Source organism: Alligator sinensis, unplaced genomic scaffold (genome assembly GCF_000455745.1).
Source record: "Alligator sinensis unplaced genomic scaffold, ASM45574v1 scaffold648_1, whole genome shotgun sequence".
Lineage (NCBI taxonomy): Eukaryota > Metazoa > Chordata > Crocodylia > Alligatoridae > Alligator > Alligator sinensis.
The window spans coordinates 1,346,857-1,366,577 of NW_005842353.1; the positions used below are offsets into that span (position 1 = coordinate 1,346,857).

Below are 19,721 nucleotides of genomic sequence, written 5' to 3' on the forward strand. Positions count from 1 at the left end.
GGGGGGGGGGCAGGGATAATTCCTGTTTAGTACGGAGAAGCCAGGCAGATGCAGAGGGAAGGAGCCAGCCCTGATGTGGAGCAGAGAGCCCCACCCAGCCCAGAGAGCATGCTGGGATGCTGGGAATGTCTGGTTTACCTTAAAACCATTAAGGGGTCTGAGGCAGACATTTCATAAACTGGCTTCAGCCAAATCAGTTAACTATAATACTACATTCAACCAGGTTTATCTCAAGCCGGTTTCAGTCAGTCATTTTCAAAATGGTTTATGTGCACTGAACATCTGTTCTGTTACACATTTAAACCTGTTTCTGATCACTTAAACTGACTTTATGTGTAATGTCTGTCCCTAGTCATGATGAGCTTTAAACAACTTTTTTCTAAAGAAGGCTTACATTAAACAATTTTGACCTGGGCTAAGAAAATCTGAGAAGAATATCCCAGGTTTTGCCTACTCTACAAAGCGGTTTTTTTATTAGACTAAAATCTTTTGATTTTTCCCACAAAAGAACAAGTGGAGTAAGAAATAGGATAGTTTCCAGCTTTACTTTGGGGATATGCATTTTCATATAGTGCTATATTTGGAGACATATTTGCTGTAAAGCATACACAGTTGTATTCCAAATTGGAATTTATGTTGGATTGGCAATTTTGATGTTGTAACAATTGAACTAGTCCTCATCTGGGGTAAATGGAAATGGGAAAACAAATTCCCGTTGGAAAGGAACATTCCAAAAAATGTTGATATGATATGAAATGTTTCATTTTGATTCAGCCTGAAATCTGCCTACTTGGGTTGTTCTGGTGTTTCATAGGTACTGTAAAATTCTGGTGCTCTATGCCTCCATTCTCCCCTATTGACTGGGCTTCATAGCTAGATTATGATTTCAGAGATATCTCTCAATCCCCATGACTCTAATTGTGCATCAACATGATTCTATCACAGGTGGCTGCAGTACATAAAGGGACATGGAGTCCAGCCAGAGAACCTAGCCCACAGAAGACAGCAGAAGAGGGAAGCTTCCATAGAGTAACCCCCATGAGGAACTTAAAAAAGGTCAGACCCAAATCAATATTAAACTGACCCCAACCTAAATAGTTCAATTGAATTCAGTTTAATGAAGTCAAATATTTTGACTCAGAACAGCCATATCAAAAGCAAAATATTTCACTGAAATTTTTCAAGTGCAGAACAAAATAAAACAGAACAAAACAGAACAAAACAAAAAAATGTCAGAAAAACCTAAATTTCCCAGAGGAAACTTTTGATCTTGTGGAAGCTGCATTTTCTGCTAAACAAAAATCTGTGACTAAAAATTGACTCTACTACATAACATCCTGTTAAAAGTTGCGAATGGATAATCTATAAATATTTCATATAGTTTTGTGTAGGCACTATGCAGACACTATGCAGGCACTATGTAGACACTTTTATAAGCACTATCTGCACATAGAGAAATAGATACAGCCTACAAATAAGTATATGCTTTTGTATCTGAATTCTAGAAGTTGGGTACTGAAGTGACACATTCTATATTTACAGTTTTACCCAAAATGTGTGTACATGTGTTTATATATAAAGTAGAGGCTAGATTTTGGTTAAAGAATCAGAGGAAATTTCCCTGACTAGCAATGCTTACTCAAGCATGTAAGTCCTGTCAGCTTCAGTGGGACTGTTCACATGAGTAAACACTTTCAGTGAGACCAAGTTTGGCAGAATCAGGTCTGATCCTTTCAGATAATTTCTTGGGAAAAAAAACATTAATAGGAATTAATCTAGAATTTTTACAATTCAAGCTTTCCCATGGCTTTCTTAGAATACTTCTTAGCAAAAATGCTTTCACTCAGATTCGTAATTTAGAAACAGGAATACAGATCAAGGTTACAGGCCTGAATTGATGGATTTTCCCTGAATTTGTGACACTGTGTTTCCAGTCAATATATATGTTACACAATAATACAATACATTCTAATCACTACTGTTAAGAAGGGATAACATTCAAAAGGTTGGGAATCATGTTTTAAATGATTCTTGCCCAGACTTTCTTTGTTAGATAACTGTACTTAAAAATAATATTTTCTATACTGAAAATTTTTTCCAGAACAGACATTTTCAAGAAATTGTGTACACTTCCTGTTTTGGATCAGCTGAAAACAGCTTTTATGATAATTTTTTACTTTTCTTTTCCTTACATTTTGATATCAAATAAATACAATTTACAAACATCACTGAGAGAAGTATTGCCAACTGTTTACAAAAATTACTGAATGGTCTAAAATTCATTTGGGAATGATTTGTTTTATTCTAACCATTTCATCCCTCCCAAATCACTATCCATATACCACAATCTCTGGGATAATTATTTTGTTCTGAGAGATTATCTAAATTTGTTGGTTAAAATCTCTAAGAAACTGGAGTCCAAAAATGCTTTGTGATAGTTTTAACTGGCAACCATTTTTTTTCAAACATGAATTGAAAGAAAAAGAATTCTGAGATGAATTAATCCTTTTCATTTCCCCCCCAGACATCAGAAATAGAGAAGCAAGAAGATGCATGCACATCCCACACAACAAAGGACCAAATTACTAGAACCTTACCGTGTATCTTGTTCAATTGAAGAGGTCAACATTTAAGTGAGATTATAATTATATTTTTCTCTTCTTAAAGCAGCTTCAGAAAACTTAGAAAGGGTTGTAGCTTCAGAATAACAGATATCATACTCACCAATATGATGACAAATTTAAAATACCAATAATCTAAAAACATAATGAATATGCCAAAACAGAAATTTAAAATTAAATGCTATGGGGCAGAGATCATAAACTGAGCAAAAATGCTGACCTTGACTAGAGAATTATATAATTTAGTCAAAAATGTAATTCTTTCCCTGCAAGGATTTATAAGCCTGAATTTATCAGCTCTAAGTTAGTGTCTCGATGGAGTGGTCAGGTTATCTATAATTCTGACTTGCTGAACCTGACCATTTAAATGAGCCTTTTGCAGCAGGGAAGCTTCTGAAGACACCCCATCTTTTTAAAAGCTTGAAATATTCATTTGATAACTTTAATTTAGTTTGATAATTTTTACTCCCTTATATAAATTATTCAGTTCACAGTCACACTGGTATGAAAATAAATATAACTCATTCATAACCTGTCCAATCCAGTGGTCACTACAGCACCGGTTTTGGCTCCAAATCTTGAGTGAGTCTTGGGCAGCGAAACAACCCATTTACTAAGTCTAATTTATATCAGTCTTCTGTACAGAGGTACTTTACACAGGGAGCCAAAATAGATAGAGGGCCAGCTATTCCAGATAACTGCTTGAAGTAGGTGCTATTATAAATATCCCCAGTAGGTGGCAGGGAGCCAACAGCGATCTTGGACTGGAAATGGACACATGACAAATGACACTAATAGCAGTGTAACTTATACCAGTAGAGTTTTACCCATTTTTTTCTTGTTGACTAACTCTATATGGGTAGGGACAGAAATTGCACATAAACTGGTATAAGTGATTGGAAACAGGTTCAAATCTGTAACACAACAGAAGTTCAGTGCACATAAACTTCTTTCAAAATGGCCAAAGCCAGTTTAAGATAAACCTGGATAGATGTAGTACCAGGCTAAACTCATTTAGGTTAAATCAGTTTACTGAACTTCTGCCCCACATCCCCTTCAGATTAAAGTTAACTCGCAGTCCCCCTAGCATCCCAGGAAGCTTAGCACCTCCCCTGCAAATCACTCTTTGCACAGTAGGTAGACTAGGCTTAGCCTAAGCTGTCCGCTCCAGCTGAGTAGGGAGGCATGCTCTAGTGCCCCCTGGCTTCTGGCCTGAGCCACTGCAGGCATGTGGCTACATTTCTGGAAACAAAAGTGAATGTCTGTTCACTTGCTTATTGGTTCAATATACACAGCTTTGACTAACCTGCGAAGATTAAATTGATTCAGCCTCAGGCTTTTTCAGCATCTTTACTTAGCTTACAAGACTCAAATAAGTTACACCAGTTCAGGGATTTACCATATTTAATGAAATATAAGATGACCATGATTATAAGATGACTCCCCCAGTAATTAAATTCTAAATATGAAATGTTTATAAATTTGTTACATTTTCCAGGTATAGAATCTAATTCCTGGAGGTTTGTCTTGAATTTGTCCCCCTCCCACTGCTACACCACAGAAAATAAATCCCTGGGGGGGGTCAGGTAACCCCTCTGTACCTCCAACTTTTCTCCTTCTCCCTCTTCTTACTGTCATACCAAACTCTCCCCGAGCACATGGAAGTGAGGAAAAAAATTGAAAAAAACTGACCTTGAAATAAATATAGCTGTAGTAGTTTGTATATAGCACTCATACACTTAGTTCATTCAGAATTGATGCATTTTACCTTTTTTTGGAAACTGCTGCAATTTTTAGCACAGGTACTCCATAAACACAAATGTAAGCAGCACTTTGGCACCTATTTATGTGTAATACAAACTATGCATGATATTAGTCCAAAGCCAAAAAGCTCAAGATTTACTACACAGTTTAGTGGGCTGGGCCCCCACCAGAGTTAAAAGCATTTCAGGCCATGGATACTCCAGGGCTCATCATTGCTCAATATCCATGTATACTCCTGATACCTACCCCCCTCAAAGGATCCATGTGCTAATTAGCCCCTCACTCATGACTGGAGCTAGGTGTTCTTGTCATGACTCCTGGGATCCTCAAAAAATTATGTGCAGATAAAGCATAGGACAACCTGGGCCAGCTTTCCCTTTTGGAGAGCAGCATGCTAATCATGTGCAACAGGCTAAGAGATGAGGCTACAGAGGGATTCTGGGTGAATTGTTTGGATGATGTTTGCCAGACATTTAAGGCTAGTGAAGAAACAGGAAAAATTGGAAATGGGAAAGAAAGGCACAGTTCAGCTGTGGGAGTGAGGAGGAAGTAAAAATGTATGCATTCCAGTGGCTCACCATGACTTAAAAAAGAGTTGGTGCTAAGTGGGTACTACCATATATTTTATTCAGATGGGCTTCACTAATCTATCCTTGTGGGGAAATACCATGATCACTAAGGTAGTTTTCTTACTGGCAGGGGAAAACCACTTTTTTGGCAGGGGGAGTACCCTGACTGAGGGAATACATAGTTAGCCTCCCACTTTCACTTTCAGTGGGAAGATCTTGGTTATACGCTGACTTATGGAAATCAGAGATGTCTTCCTAGCTTGCTTCTGTGGCCATATGGCTGAAGGCAAGCGAAACTCAGGGGCATCTGAACCCCAACCCTCCAGGCTTTGGCCTGCATGTAGGATGCCTGCCAAAGGATTTGGAAGCATCTGAAGTCCCAAGTGGGGATGGAAGATGCTTGCTGGTAGTACGGCCACATACGGTTTTTGAATGACTCATAGATTTGGAATTAATTTGACTGACTTGACGTGGGACATGAAAAATTTGCCTAAAATTAAAAAAAAAAAAAGTACGTTCCCATCAGCAAAAAATGGGCCATGAACTTTATTTTCAGTGCTAGCTGCATTTAATTAACTTCATAGTTTGTTTCCATTACTGAGAATATTTTGCTTTTAGCAGAAGTTCAAATATAGACCATGTATTTAATGAGGTTTCCTTGCAAATGTAAGATAAGGGGCTTTTTTTTTTTTGCTGATTGAGGGGGGAAAAAACCTCATCTTGTATTTTAGTAAATGTGTATGCCAGCTCTTTATTTACACATGTATAAATGTGTGTTGTGTCCAAGTCCTTGGAATTTATATGTACTCTTATACTGGACAGAATCCATTTTGTTCTATAAATGCCATCAAAATATCCTGAGAATTATATATGCAAAACAGAGCCAGTAACAGTAAAACAACAGGCAATCAACATGTGTAATATTTCATATCACAAGACTCAGTTTGATGTGTATTCCTTTTCTATAAGGAAAATAGGAAAACAAGACAGTCATTTACCATTATGTGGTCAGGGTAGAATGGGGAGTAAAGCTCTCACATTGTGCTGTGAGGCTTGCTTGGATTATAATGAGGCACAGGTTGTGGGAGAACAAGATTGACAAAGATGCTATTCCCACCCTGTGTAAATAAGGGGTGCCAAAGATACGACCCATGGGGGAGATCCATCCTACAAAGTCACATTCTCCAGACCCCAGTGCTGGCCCTGCATGGGACGAGTCCAGTGCCCACAGCACCCACTCAAACCAGTCTGGGATGCAATCCACACACGTGCCTGCTCAGGTCAGTCCAGAGTGGGTGCTGTGGGTACTGGATCTGGCACATAGGGGTGGAGGAGAAGGGAAGAAAGGGCAAATGTTAAATACAGAACCAATTATATTTAAATATCCAGCTGGAGGAGGAGGGGCTAAGTTTGTAGAAAAACATAGCTAGAATAGTCCATGTGAATGTTAATTAATAATAAAAAAAAAATAATGATAAGGACATTACATTAAGACTAGTATGGAAACCAACAAGATTGAGATTGAGTTCCAGTCTCAGAGAATACCAACTCTCTGTGTAGTTTCAAACAAGTTTTTAACCTGTTTCAGTTGTCTGATACATAAATTATTAAGTAAAATATTAAATTAATTATACAATATGCTATGATTAGGATTTGTATAGCATATTGAAGATGTGAAGAATTGTGTGAGAAGTGTTTATTATTTATACCCCAGATAGGACATGATTTTAGTTATGTATAAACTATCTTGATCCTAATCCTGCATCATATTCTAGACTACTAAAAATCTTTAATTAGTGCACTAAAGTGCAGTTTCAAACCAAAGGATTACCCCTAGCTTGGGACATATTTTAAAATAATCATAAAAAAGACAAAACAAAAAGACTACCTTTTCTTTGAAGCAAGCATAACTTGAATTTTAATCTAAATAGATATACAAGTGATGCAACTGACTAGCCTCAAGGAAACATTCAAAACACAACCTCAGAGCTACTGACAAGATTGCTTATGACCACAAAAAACTAATGAAGAGAATGATGAATGCCTCAAGTTTCTTGGCATCAGCCTGGGAAAATCTTCCAAGCATTAAAACCTTTCTAAGTCAGTAAGTATAAGATATAATATACAATAATGATCATGATAGAGATTTCTGCTTGATGGCTTTCTTCAGGGATACTGACAGAATCTAGATTAATGTCTAGATCCTTCGAACTACTTAATTACCTAAACTGGTACTTACCTAGAATCTATGGCTTAGACTGCCCATGCCCAATATGAGCAGCTACCTTTAACCCTTACCACATTGGGTCCTTCCCAGTATGGACCATGTCCTGGACATTGCCTCAATGGGCAACCTAGTAGTTTGGATACACAACCTATAAACTCAGGTAACTGCTCTGCAAGTCATGTCTCCATGTCCTACTGGGGTAGAACTCTGCTTTGCAGGTCCTTCTGACTCCATTGACTTATAAATCAAGAATGCTGCTTCCAGATAAGTTCAGCAGTCAGCAAGGGAAGTTCTGAGATATCATAAACCAGTGGCATCTATAGTTTATGTTGTGCTCCCAGACTTAATCAGTTGATCACAAAGTCAAGTCAGTGATTCCCACTGTTGATCAGAAGTGCTCTTTCCTGCATTTCTTTTCTGAATTTTTGAGGATTTTGATTAAGTTATGGTGGTCTTTTGTGATTAGGGTGACCACACATCTTGGACAAACCAGAACAGCCCAAGTCCCATAGTCCATTCCTGGCCAGTTGAGCAGAAGTCCCAGAGCAGAGTCTGGTGTGGACACAGAGTGGCATGGTGCTCCAGGTGCCACTGCTTCTGTGTGGGAGCAAGGCAGGTGGACTGCAGCAGGTACCACCCCACTTTAGTCCACCCAACTTGCTTCTATGCAGCAGCAGCAGTACCTGCCCAGCCATCTGTCTAGTGCTTTGCATCCCTGCTGGACTCTGCTTTGGGACTTTTAACCAACTGGCCAGGACAGCACTATGGAAGCTGGAGCTGTCCCAGTTCACCCAGGATGTATGGTCACCCTATCTATGAGCTTCATGAAACATATTCAGCAGAAGTAGTCTTGCAAACTCTTAAACAAGACAAGTGAGAAGACACTAGCTATGCAGTCAAGTTGGTTGTGGTCATCCAATGGAACATAAAAGAGTAGCTCCACTACAGCCATTAGGGTCTAACTAAGAAATTAAATAATGAGCTTGTGTAAATTGAGTCCCTCAGGTACACATCACAAATACAGCTGCATTTTCCCATTAATATTAGGATTTTTTGTCTATTTGATTAAAAAGGCAGATGCTGCTTTTTCAAAGGGCTTATGGTTGCCCTACTGATCAACCTCATGGGGTAGAGATCCCTTTCAAAGTGTATTTGTAACCTCTCTGTGCCTATGGTGCACAGCCGCAGAAAATACATTCAAGTGAACTAATAAAGTATTTCTCCATCATCCAGCAGGAGCTTCAGTCTTTTTTTGTCCTCACGGATGTATCCTTATACTGTATGTGGACTTTTGCACCAAGTAATATTTACATGTGTACCCAATACCTCTTACTTCTAATGAATGAAGTCTTTAAAACAACTTTGATTGGTCAAATTGTTCACTAAGATGGACCAGCATGGAAACAAAGCAGAAATTCTCTGGCTTAGATCTCAGAAAGACATGAATAGAAAATAGTTATTCAAACCCTGTCTGACCACTAGAAATACCTAGTAATGCTCTAGCCATGTTTTGACATTTTGCAGAGTGCAGCCTTGGCTCTGCCCACCTCCCACTGCCAGACTGTGCTCGGTGTGGCTGTGGAGCCCCATGGAGCTCAGTCCGGGGGTGGGAGGTGGAGCGTAGCACTGGCTGTTTTCATCTCTTGCCACTGGGCTGCACTTTGAGCGGCTCCACAGCCCCATAAAGCACAGCTCAGCAGCGGGAGGTGGGCAGAGCCAGGGCTGTGCTCCACCTCCTGCTGCTGGGTGTAGTCAGTGGGGCTGCAGAGCCACTCAGAGCGCAGCCCAACAGCAGGAAGCTGGCAGAGCCAGGGCTGCACTCCACCTCCCACTGCTGGGCTGAGCTTCACGAAGCCCAGTGCTGGTCCCAGGTGGCAGCGGCAGCCTCCTGTCATCCAGCACAGATCTGGGGCCCCGCACCCCTGGGAGGAGTCCAGCACAGCCCTGCAGCCCTCCTGGGTGTGCGGGTCCCCGGATCTGCACTGGATGACAGGATGCTGCTGCCAGCAAGTATCAGGAGCTTTGCTTTTTGCAGTTTGAGGTGCAATTTCCGATAAACCTCTGTACCTATGTCCTTGAAACTTAGCCGGCATCATGCCCTCAGAAGTGGCAACTGTCCCTGCAATTTTCATATGAATCAGACAAGAAATGACAAAGTTTTAGGGCTTTCCATGATTCCCCATTATAGTCTACGAGCAAAATGCTGAAATGCATCGAAACAGTAAACAGTTTCAACGAAATGAAACAGGACAGTGCTTCAAAATTAAATGAAATGATGAAATGAAACACTGTCCATTTGAAATGGTGAAATGGATGCCAAAACAAAAGAATGGTGTTTCGTACAGCCCTAATAACCAAGTCCCTTTGAGAATCTATCCATAACATACTTGGCACTTGGCTCAGATGGTTTAGTCAGAAATGTCCCCCTTTAGCAGGGGAATGGACTAGATGATCTTGTGAAGTCCCTTCCAGCCCTACTTTCCTATGTTCCTATGTTACAGAGTTTATACTGTAACCTAGGAAAGCATGCATAGGGTAAAATGGTCCAAAGCGTACATATTGCTCTTCTTACTGAATCAACATACTGATACCCATAGAAGTAACAAATATTACTTACTGTATATAAGTTTGAAAGGAGAATGAAGGTGACATCTTTAAATATGGATGCAAAAAAATTAAAAGTGTAATTTACACGGTCTTTAAAAAAATCTTTTGTAAAGGAAGCAGATATATTTTACATTATTTCTATAAAAATCCAAGTCTTTTAGTTTGTTGCTAACAGTAACTCTTCCATTGCTGGAGTATTATAAATGCTATTGAATGCAGAATAATAAAAAGTTGCTGCTGAAGTTCTTGAGGACAGGAGGGAGATTTGTTCAAGACTGTTACACAAATCATACCTGACAGCTTTGACTATCTAGTGGAAGCAGCATTCTGACATTTGGCCTCCTACTAATCTGTTCACTGTATATTCAAGGTGGTCCATTTTCAACCAATCGCACAGCTTTCAGAGAATGAAAGCATTTAGCAAGCAGGAACATTTCAAATAATATCTGTTCCTTGTACAACTAACTCTGAAAGGTATGTCTTGTATTTTGTAAGACTAACTCAGCATGGACTAATTCAAAGCAGTAGACAAACAATAAAGACTCCTTGACTTGTCCTGTGCTCATTTAAACCCATGGAAATGAGAAGCAATGCCATAATTACAAAGGTGTAAGTGAGATTAGAATCAGGCCCTTAAACACAAGTTTGTGTCTTCTGTTTTGTGGCTAACTGAAAATTAATCTTATCTTTGCAAATCGTAGAAAGATCATACTATATCTCAAAGAGAAAATGCCTCATTGAAGGGAATGAAGAATGGGAAAAATGGAGAAATAAAGACATGGGATTTAAAAAGTAAGGAATGAAAAGCAGGAAAAAAAACCACTTCACTACCTTAAGTACTATCCAGATTGCAACAGTTAGTCCAGTAGCTATGCTTTATTAGTTAGTGGAGTAAAACAACTTTTTAGGCCAGCAAAGGTTACAAAACTTGCTCAAGTGAGAATCTTGAGCTCTAGAAGAAAATGCGCAGACTGCAGTGTTTACATCTGCTATGGAAGTCAATAACAGTATCAAATACAACAGCAGTGCAAGTAACTCACAGACATAGACTGCACAAATTTCACTCATACTGGTAAACTTCAAATAGGATCCCAGTCAGATCCATCATGAACAATTTACTCAAATAACACTTCCCTTTCTGTGACCAACTTGCCAAATCCTTGAGGTCTTGGGAGGACCTTTAGCTTTGAGATCTTGATAAAATATACTATCAGGTTTGTTTGTTTTTTTTCTACAAGGTATTATGATACAGTACTATCAACTATAACCAGAAAGAGAAAATATTATGTCATTTTCATATAGTAGAAGCAATCTTACCTATGTCCCAAGTAAGGGGATTATTCTTTTCCATCTCCCTTTTCCCAATGACGTACCAAAGGCAGGCCATCCAATGAGCAAGCAGAGCAAACATGGACATAAGAAGTGTGAGAACAATTGTGCTGTGCTGGGAATAACGATCCAGTCTCTGAAGGAGACGTAAAAGACGCAGTAACCGGACTGTCTTCAGGAGGTGAACAAGGGAGACCTGGGGGAATAAACACAGCAAGAAGAATTTTCACCAGTTGACATGTAACAGACAGCTATATAGATTAATGAAAGAAAATAATTTCTCCTTCCTTTCAACTCCTTTGAAATTTCTCCCCTTTTATTTGACTCTCTCACGCACTGAGTTGCAATTTAAAATTTAGTGTTCAGACACTGGCTAAGCCACCACATTATTTTTAGCTCAGCGTGCATCTATTAAGTACATTAGACTGAGACCAAATGGACTCCAAAATGCAGGGCTCTAACTGTGTATTTTATGAAGTCGTACTCCTTGGGTTTCACTTTCAGTTCTGTATTTTTCAATTCACTCCTGTCAAAATGAATTGAAAAAATCCAAACAGACTATTATAACTGCAGCCCCTGGCAGATGTTCAAACAATGGTATGACTAGGATTGTAGGAACTTGCCACATCACAAACACTCAAATACATCTCAAACACTGCACCTTCTGCCATGTTAGATTTGCACTGCAGGAGGTGCAATGGTTGGGATAGGGCATAAAATTCCTCTGATCCAAATAACATCACTGCTGAGCTGCTCCCAGCCCGCTCCTGCAGACTGGGCAGGGACAGCCCTGTTGCAGACCCAGGGCTGCTCCTATCCCTCTGCAGATTCCAGACGGGAGTGTTGGGCCAGGTCCAATGATCAGCTGATAATCAGGACTGGCCGTGGCAGTCCCAGGTGGGTTCAAGACCATAGGCAGGGAGCAGGGTCTGACAATGACATAATTGTTGGACTTGGCCCTGGGTGGATTCCAGACTTGGGGCTGTTGGGGCAGGTCTGACAATCAGCCCCCCTGTGGGAGCTGCAGGGCAAGGCAGGAAAGACTTCTGGACTCAGGGGTTGCCAGATACCCAGCAGTCTGTGCCCCTCAAATCCTTCTGCCAGAGAACCTTGCAACCCACTCTTCCAACAGCCAAATTTGGCATTAGGACTAGGGTTGCCCTGGTCCTGATGCTGACACTGACAATCAACTGACTGTCAGCATCAACATGGGGATGCTACATGTTCAATTTATGGTGCCATACAAACAAGCCACAAAGATGTTCCATATTTTTTGTGGAATAACTTTATGGCTGGTTTGCCACTTTAGAGTGCCATAAATCAGCTGAATGTGTAACACTGTTACTATTTACAATGTGATTAACACTTGAACTGTAACTGTAATGTGTGCCAGCTGCCTGAGTTTCCCAAACAAAGACACAATGTATATTTAGAAAAGACATACCTATTTGTAATAGGTTTTGATTATGGATGACAAATAGTATGACTAATTAGCAACATGGGATCTAAATCAATGGAGTTACATATGGGATGAAACTGGCTCAGGAATAAAGCCTTGGAGAAAAGAAAGTTGCTTCCATAGTGGAAATTAGATTTTTTTTTTTTAATGGCAGGTATTTTGCTCATAGGAAGTGGCAACATATTATAGATATTCTGCAGGATATAAGACCAAAGAGATCATTATGGGCTCACTCCTATGTTGAGTGTGGTAAATTACTGCTTCACAACAGTGGAAATCTCAGGACAAAAATGGTGTCTCAGGAAGGAAAAATTCCTCAACGAGCAGAGGGAGCATCCTTCTTGCTGCATCTCTTCATGGAAACAGCCCACCCCACTCAATGCTCTGCATCCTTCATATTCCCATTCAGCAGTAGCTGGAGTACAGGAACTGTCATTATGAGAAGCTCAGGAGTACTCTCCTCTAGGTACTGGCAGAAGAGCTTATCCAATCTGATCCTATATTTGTAAGGGACATGCTCAGTCCATACACCCTTTTTATAGCTACTTCACAGTTATCAAATAACACTTAGGCAGCATTTTCAAATCCCTGCCACACAATTTTATTTTTTCCTAGTTGCATGAAGCATCATTCCCACTGGCTCATTCTGCACCAGCTAGCAAAGGGTCCTTGTAAGAAAAGCAAAAACAAACTACATAGCTCCCTCCAGAGCACCTAACCACTTAGCAATAGGTATTATAAAAAACACCAGATGGACATCTGGATCAAAATCTTTTCACTTTATAGCCATTATTTATCTAGGCTAATTCAGTATAAACTGGAGTAGTTTGGATTCCATTCCTCAAAGTTATATTCTAAAAGGTTAAACAACTAGCATGGATTTATGAAAACCTAAGCCTGCAGTGGCTAATATACTTTGCAACCTGTGCCAGTTTAAAATTACTAATGAAATGACAAACTAGCTATTGGTTCTCTTGGGCTCCCAGTCATACCTATCTAAAACCATGGAGATTACTGAAACTGCTCCAAATTCACACCGGCATTACTGAGTCCACTAAGTGCTTTTTACTATAGCAGAGTCATTTCACTGTTACTGTGTCCTCTTGCCCTGCTTCATGTGTTGTTTTGTTCATCTCTTATCCTGTACGCAGGTGTCAATGAGATTAGGTATATTTGAAAAGTTAAGCATGCATGACTGCAGGACTTGGGCCAGAGACTATAACACATCTCAGGCAGGACCTGCCTTTATCATATTGATATAATTATAATTATATATATTAATGCGTATCATTCATATTAATTAACTGACTCCCATACCATCAATCCCCAACACCTCCAATGTCCATACACCCAATTCTGATGTGACTTGCTTCACAAACCCTTTCCTGTTCCTGCCTCAACTTCTTCCTCTGCACAGGATCTTACCAATTTTTATTTAAAGAGAAAACTGACAATGTATGTTTCATAATTTCATAGTTGGTAGGGTTGGAAGGGACCTAAGTAGATCATCAAGTCCAACCCCCTGCCATGGGCAGGAAAGAATGCTGGAGTCAAATGGCCCCAGCTAGGTGATTATCCAGCCTCCTTTTGAAGACCCCCAGGGTAGAAGCGAGCCCACTTCTCTTGGAAGTTGGTTCCAGATCCTAGCCACCTTGACTGTGAAGTAGTGCCTCCTGATATCTAGCCTGAATCTACCCTCAGTCAACTTATGGCCGTAGATGGCCACCAGATCCCACCTCAGCCTTGTCTTGTGGAGGCTGAAAAGGTTCAGGTCCCGTAGCCTCTGCTCATAGGGTCTGCCTTGCTGCCCCCTGATCATGCGAGTGGCCTTCCTCTGGACCCTCTCGATGCTGGCCACATCCCTCCTGAAGTGCGGTGCTCAGAACTGGATGCAGTACTCCAACTGCAGCCTGACCAGTGTCACATAGAGGGGAAGGATCACCTCTTTGGACCTGCTCGTGATGCATCTGTGGGTGCATGACAAGGTGTGGTTAGCCTTCCTGACCACATCCCCACATTGGCGGCCCATGTTCATTTTGAAATCAATAGTGACTCCAAGATCCTTTTTTGCCTCTGTGCTGAAGAGAAGGGAGTTCCCCAGCCTGCAGGTATGCTGCTGGTTCTTCCCCCCCAGGTGCAATACCTTGCACTTGTCCATATTGAAACCCATCCTGTTCTCATCCACCCACCCCTGTAACCTGTCCAGATCTAGTTGTAGCCTGTCTCTTTCCTCCAGCGTGCCCACTTCTCCGTACATCTTAGTGTCATCCGTGAACTTGAACAAGGTGCTTTTCACCCCTTTGTCCAAGTCGTTGATAAAGATGTTGAACAGTGTGGGCCCGAGGATCGAGCCCTGGGGGACCTCACCATCCCTCCAGGATGAAAAAGACCCATCTACCACCACTCTCTGGGTGTGGTCCTCCAGCCAATTTGTGACCCATCTGACTATGTAGGCATCGACGCCACAGTCGCCTAATTTCTTAATAAGAACGGGGTGAAACAGTGTTGAAGGCCTTCCTAAAGTCCAGAAAGACTATGTTCACCGCGACACCTGCATCCAAGGATTTTGTGATCTGGTCGTACAAGGCCACCAGGTTGGTCTGACAGGACCTGCCTCGAATGAACTCGTGTTGCCCCTAAACATGATCCCCCACTGCTGGTCCCTTGCAGATGTGCGCCTGGATAATTTTCTCAAACAGCTTCCCCAGGACCGAGGTAAGACTAACGGGCCTATAGTTTCCTGGGTCCTCCTTCCTCCCTTTTTTGAAAATGGGGCCCACATTGGCCCTTTTCCAGTCCTTTGGCACCATGAATGCTCATAAAGTTGTGCCAGGGGTCCCGCAATGACCTCTCCTAATTCCCTCAGCTCTCTGGGGTGGAGATCATCAGGACCTGCTGATTTGAACATGTCTGGTCCCACCAGAAGTTCCCTGACTAGGTCCTCACTGACTCTGGGCCTGGCAGTGCCTCCCCTGGGTCCGTCGGGGAACCCAGGGTGGGGGATGCCCCAGTCCCTGCTTAAAAAAATGGAGGCAAAGAAATTGTCAGGACCTTCCCCTTCTTACCTTGTCCTTGATTTCCCCTTTAACTCTCTTCTCCTCTCCTGAATGGAAAAGTTCCTACCTACCCATCTCTTATGCCTCCATTTGCCCCATAGTTTCATCGCATTCATGCTCTCCCTTCCTACTTTCCCCTTTACCTCTCACTATTCTGTCTTTCTGTTCAGAATGCAAACATCTTTCAGCCTCTTTTGTCTTAAAAAGCACTTGACCCCACTTGCTTCTTCAACTATGTATAAATTCACTGAATTTGCTATCCATTCCTTTACCATTCTGTTAGGCATGTCTCACCTGGCTTCTACCACTTGTAGTCCATTTAAATTTCTCTTGCCAAAATCTTAAAAAACCTCCTCTTACCCAAATCACAGAAGCATCCTCCTTCATCTTTCAGAGGCCTTCAACACAGCTGACTATGCCCCTTCTTATCTTCTGTAACTCCACCATCTTATGGGTTTCCTCATACATCTTTTATCATTCATCCAGTCTGTCCTTCAAGACAAATTTCTCATTTGCTCTCTGTTTTCTTAGAGTCCAACAAACTCTATCTTTGGCCCTGTTTACTTCTCTCTATGTACCACATTTGTTCGAATACAAGACAACCCTGAATATAAAATGAGCCCCCAGTAATTAGACTCTATATATGAAAAAATTATAAATTTGTTATACTTGTCCAGGTATAGAATCTAATTATTGGAAGTTTGCCTTAACTTTTCCCCTCCCAGAGCTACAGCAGGGAAAATAAATCTGGGGGAGAGGGAGCAATCAGGTTTGCCCCCCAACCTTTCCCCTTCTGCAGCCCCCACCCTTTACTGTCTGTCCCTGCTTTCCCTGAGCACATGGAAGCAAGGAGCAAAGCCTGGGTGCACCTACACAAGATGTTTACTGCACAGTAGACTTATTAACTGTGCAGTAAATGTCTCAATGTCTACATGTGTGCCCCTATTAAGTCTCACAAAATGAATAAACTCCACAGCAGGGTTGTACTTGTAAAATACAAGTATAACCCTGCTGTAGAGTATTTTTATGTGCAGTAGCACACATGTAGATGATATCTCAGCTGGCTGGGACACAGGGTGCTTCAGTGTGGGGTTAGCTGGCAGGCAGCCCCCATGCTGAAGTGCCTCCATGTCTCAGTCAGCCACTCTGTAGCACGTGGACCTGGTCAGAGCAGCCTGGGATGAGAGGGGATCTGGGGGGGCCAGTATGCCAGCCCAGGGCTGCCCCAACCAGGCTCCATGTGCTATGGGCTGGCTGAGGCACAAAAGGTGCTAGAGTCTGGGGCTAGCCAGCAGGCAGCCCCCACACTGAAGCACCCTCATGCCCTAGGGAGCCACTGCACATGGAGCCTAGGTGGAGCATCCAATGCAGGGGCTGGAATCCAGCTGGCTGCTGAGTCAGTGGGAAGTGGGGGTGGCGTGTTGGCTAGCCCCATGTGAAACAACCTCGTGCCTCAACTAGTCCCTCCGCAATACATGAAGCCCAGTTAGAGCAGCCCTGGACTGGCAGGCTTCCCCTCCTCTCTGCCCCCTGGGTCCCCTGCCAGCCTGGCTGCTCCAGTCAGGCTCCATATGTTGTGCACAAATAAACTCTGGAGCAATACTCTCTGGAGTTTTTTGCTGGACAAGGACAAACATGAATTTACCTCACTCTGGACCAATAAGTTCCAGAGTTTATTCATGTGCAGTAAATTGCACATGTCAATGTACCCCCTGACCTTGAAATAAACATGCCTATAGTAATCTGCATATAGACAAATGACTATGGATACCCACAGACTTACTTCATCCAGAATTGATGCATTTAATCTTTTCTGACACTGCTGCAGTTTTTAGCATGGGTACACCATAAACACATATTTAACTAGCACTTTTGTATCTACTTATATATGGTAGAAACTATGCATGATATTAGTCCAAAGCCAAGAGGCTCAGGATTTACCACATAGTTCACTAGGCTGAACCCCAGCAGAGTCAACAGTGTTTTAATCTATAGTTTCCCCATAGCTCAGCATGGATCAATACGTGTGTAGTCCAAATACCTCCCCCTCTTCCAAATGGTTCCATGTGCCAATTAGCCCCCCACTCATGACTGAAACCAGGTGTTCTTGTCACAGCTCCTGGGATCCTCCAAAAATGTTTAGGCAGATGAGGTAAAGGGCAACTTGACCTAGCTCCATCTCATGCAGGGCAGGGCCACACTAATTGCTTGCCACAGGCTATTAGGTGGGGCAACAGAGGGATTCTGGGTGAACTGATTGGGGCCCTGATTGGTGATGTTTGCTAGACATTTAAGGTTGGTGAAGAAATAGGAATCACTGGAAATGGGAAAGAAAGGCACAGCTCAGCTGTGAGAGTGAGGAAAAAGTCAAAATGTTTTCAGTATAGTGGCTCACCACGACTTAAAAAAGAGTCAGTAATGATGGGAATTGAGCACAATGGCCATGACCATATATTGTATTCAGATGGGCTGCACTAATTTATCCTTGTGGTAGGGGCCCATCAGCATATACCTTCTCAGCCCCTTGTGGGCTAGATGAAGGGTGCCCATCAGCATATTACTTCTCAGCCCCTTGTGGGCTAGATGAAGGGCAGCAACCAGGTGGAAGCCTGCAGTGTTGGTTGATGGCCTGAGAAGCAGGAGCAGTGAGATGGCAGTGGCCATGAATGCTGGTGAACTGAGAGCAGAGAAGCAGAGATTGGAGGAGGGAAGAGACCAGTGGGAGTGGAGTTGCAAATATGGAGATTTGGACTGAGAGCTGGAATCTGATTGGCAGCTGGTGCAGCAAAGCATGAAAATGAAGGCGAAAGTGAAAGCAGCTGAAACTGTGCAGGGAAGAGCAAACCAGAAGAAGAGCAACGAGAAGAAGATAGAGAGCAGCCAGACCAGGGAACTCTCCCTCTCTAGAGTGACATGGATGAGGAAGGTGGGAGGGACAGAGTCACTAATCGTCAGCAGTGATGTGGGAAGTTTATTGGCAAGAAAGAGGTGGGACCAAATGGCAGCAACTTTAAGGTCTATCAATGTAGACATGATATGTCTTCAAGAGTGTGGAATACCATAGGGAGATGCATATATATATCTGGAGAAGAGATGGGGTTAGGGGCAGTCATGGTGGGCAAGGACAAATTGGAACAAGGCAGCAGAGATGACAGTGTTATTTAAAAACTCAAGAGTTAAAGTCAAGCAAGTGCAAGTGTTAGTAGAAGGAAGAAAACAGAGGGTGTTGTTGGAGACAAAAGGGATGGAGGTAGAGTTGTTTAATGTATACACATACACACAGAAAAGAAGGGGAAGGTGACTTTATTTCAGAAGCTGGAATTGTTTGGGGTGGGGGGAGAGAGACAGTCATAACTAGGAACTTCAACTGCATAACTGAGAAAGGAGAAGGGGGAGTGGGGTAAGGAGGGAGGAATTAGACAGGTCCTCAAAGATGTTAAAGACAATTATCAAGGAGAAAGGTTTCAAGGATGCGTGAGTGGGAGAGAAAGTACATACAAGAGTGGAACCAGGAGGAAGGAAAACTTTGAGGATCAATTTTGTTTTAGTCTCAGAAGGAGTGGTGGTGCACAAGGAAGAGTACAAGATGTGGGTTTTAGTGACCATTGAGTGCTAGGGGTGGAGATGGGAACATGGGGATGGAATAAGAAAGGAAACAGCCTCTGGAAACTAAACATTAGGCTGCTTTATGACAAAAGTGTGTAAGGAGTTTACAGTAGAGTACGAGGAATGGAGAACCTTAAAGAATTGTTATAAAAGCAGGTGGGAATGGTGGTGTATGATTAAGAGAAGAACAGGCACATTTTTCATGAATGTTGGGAAGAGAAGGGCAAGGGACAAGATGAGGGAGCTGAAAAGAAGGCAGGAGAGGGTACAGAGCTTGATTGTGGAAGCAGGAAGTGGGGGAGAGGTGAAAGATAAACTGAAAGAGGCAAAGAGGAAAGATAAACTGAAAGAGGTAGAGGAATGGTTTAAAGACAGAGATGCTGAAAATATATTCCTAGTGAAAGTGCCTTGGGTGGCAGAATGGGAAGAATGGAACTCATAATTTACTGCAAGAGTCAGGAAAGCAAAGGGAGAAGTGGAAAG

At 42.0% G+C, this 19,721-nt stretch overlaps 1 protein-coding gene across 1 annotated transcript in view; it reads right to left on the reverse strand.

Moving 5' to 3' along the window:
- The window catches only part of KCNH8 (potassium voltage-gated channel subfamily H member 8), a 256,860-nt gene that overhangs the window by 100,435 nt on the left and 136,704 nt on the right, over positions 1–19,721 (reverse strand). Inside the window, exon 7 of the mRNA XM_006029058.2 lies at positions 11,106–11,313. Within this exon, the coding sequence (XP_006029120.1) occupies positions 11,106–11,313 (208 nt within the window). The remainder of the gene's footprint in view (positions 1–11,105; positions 11,314–19,721) is intronic.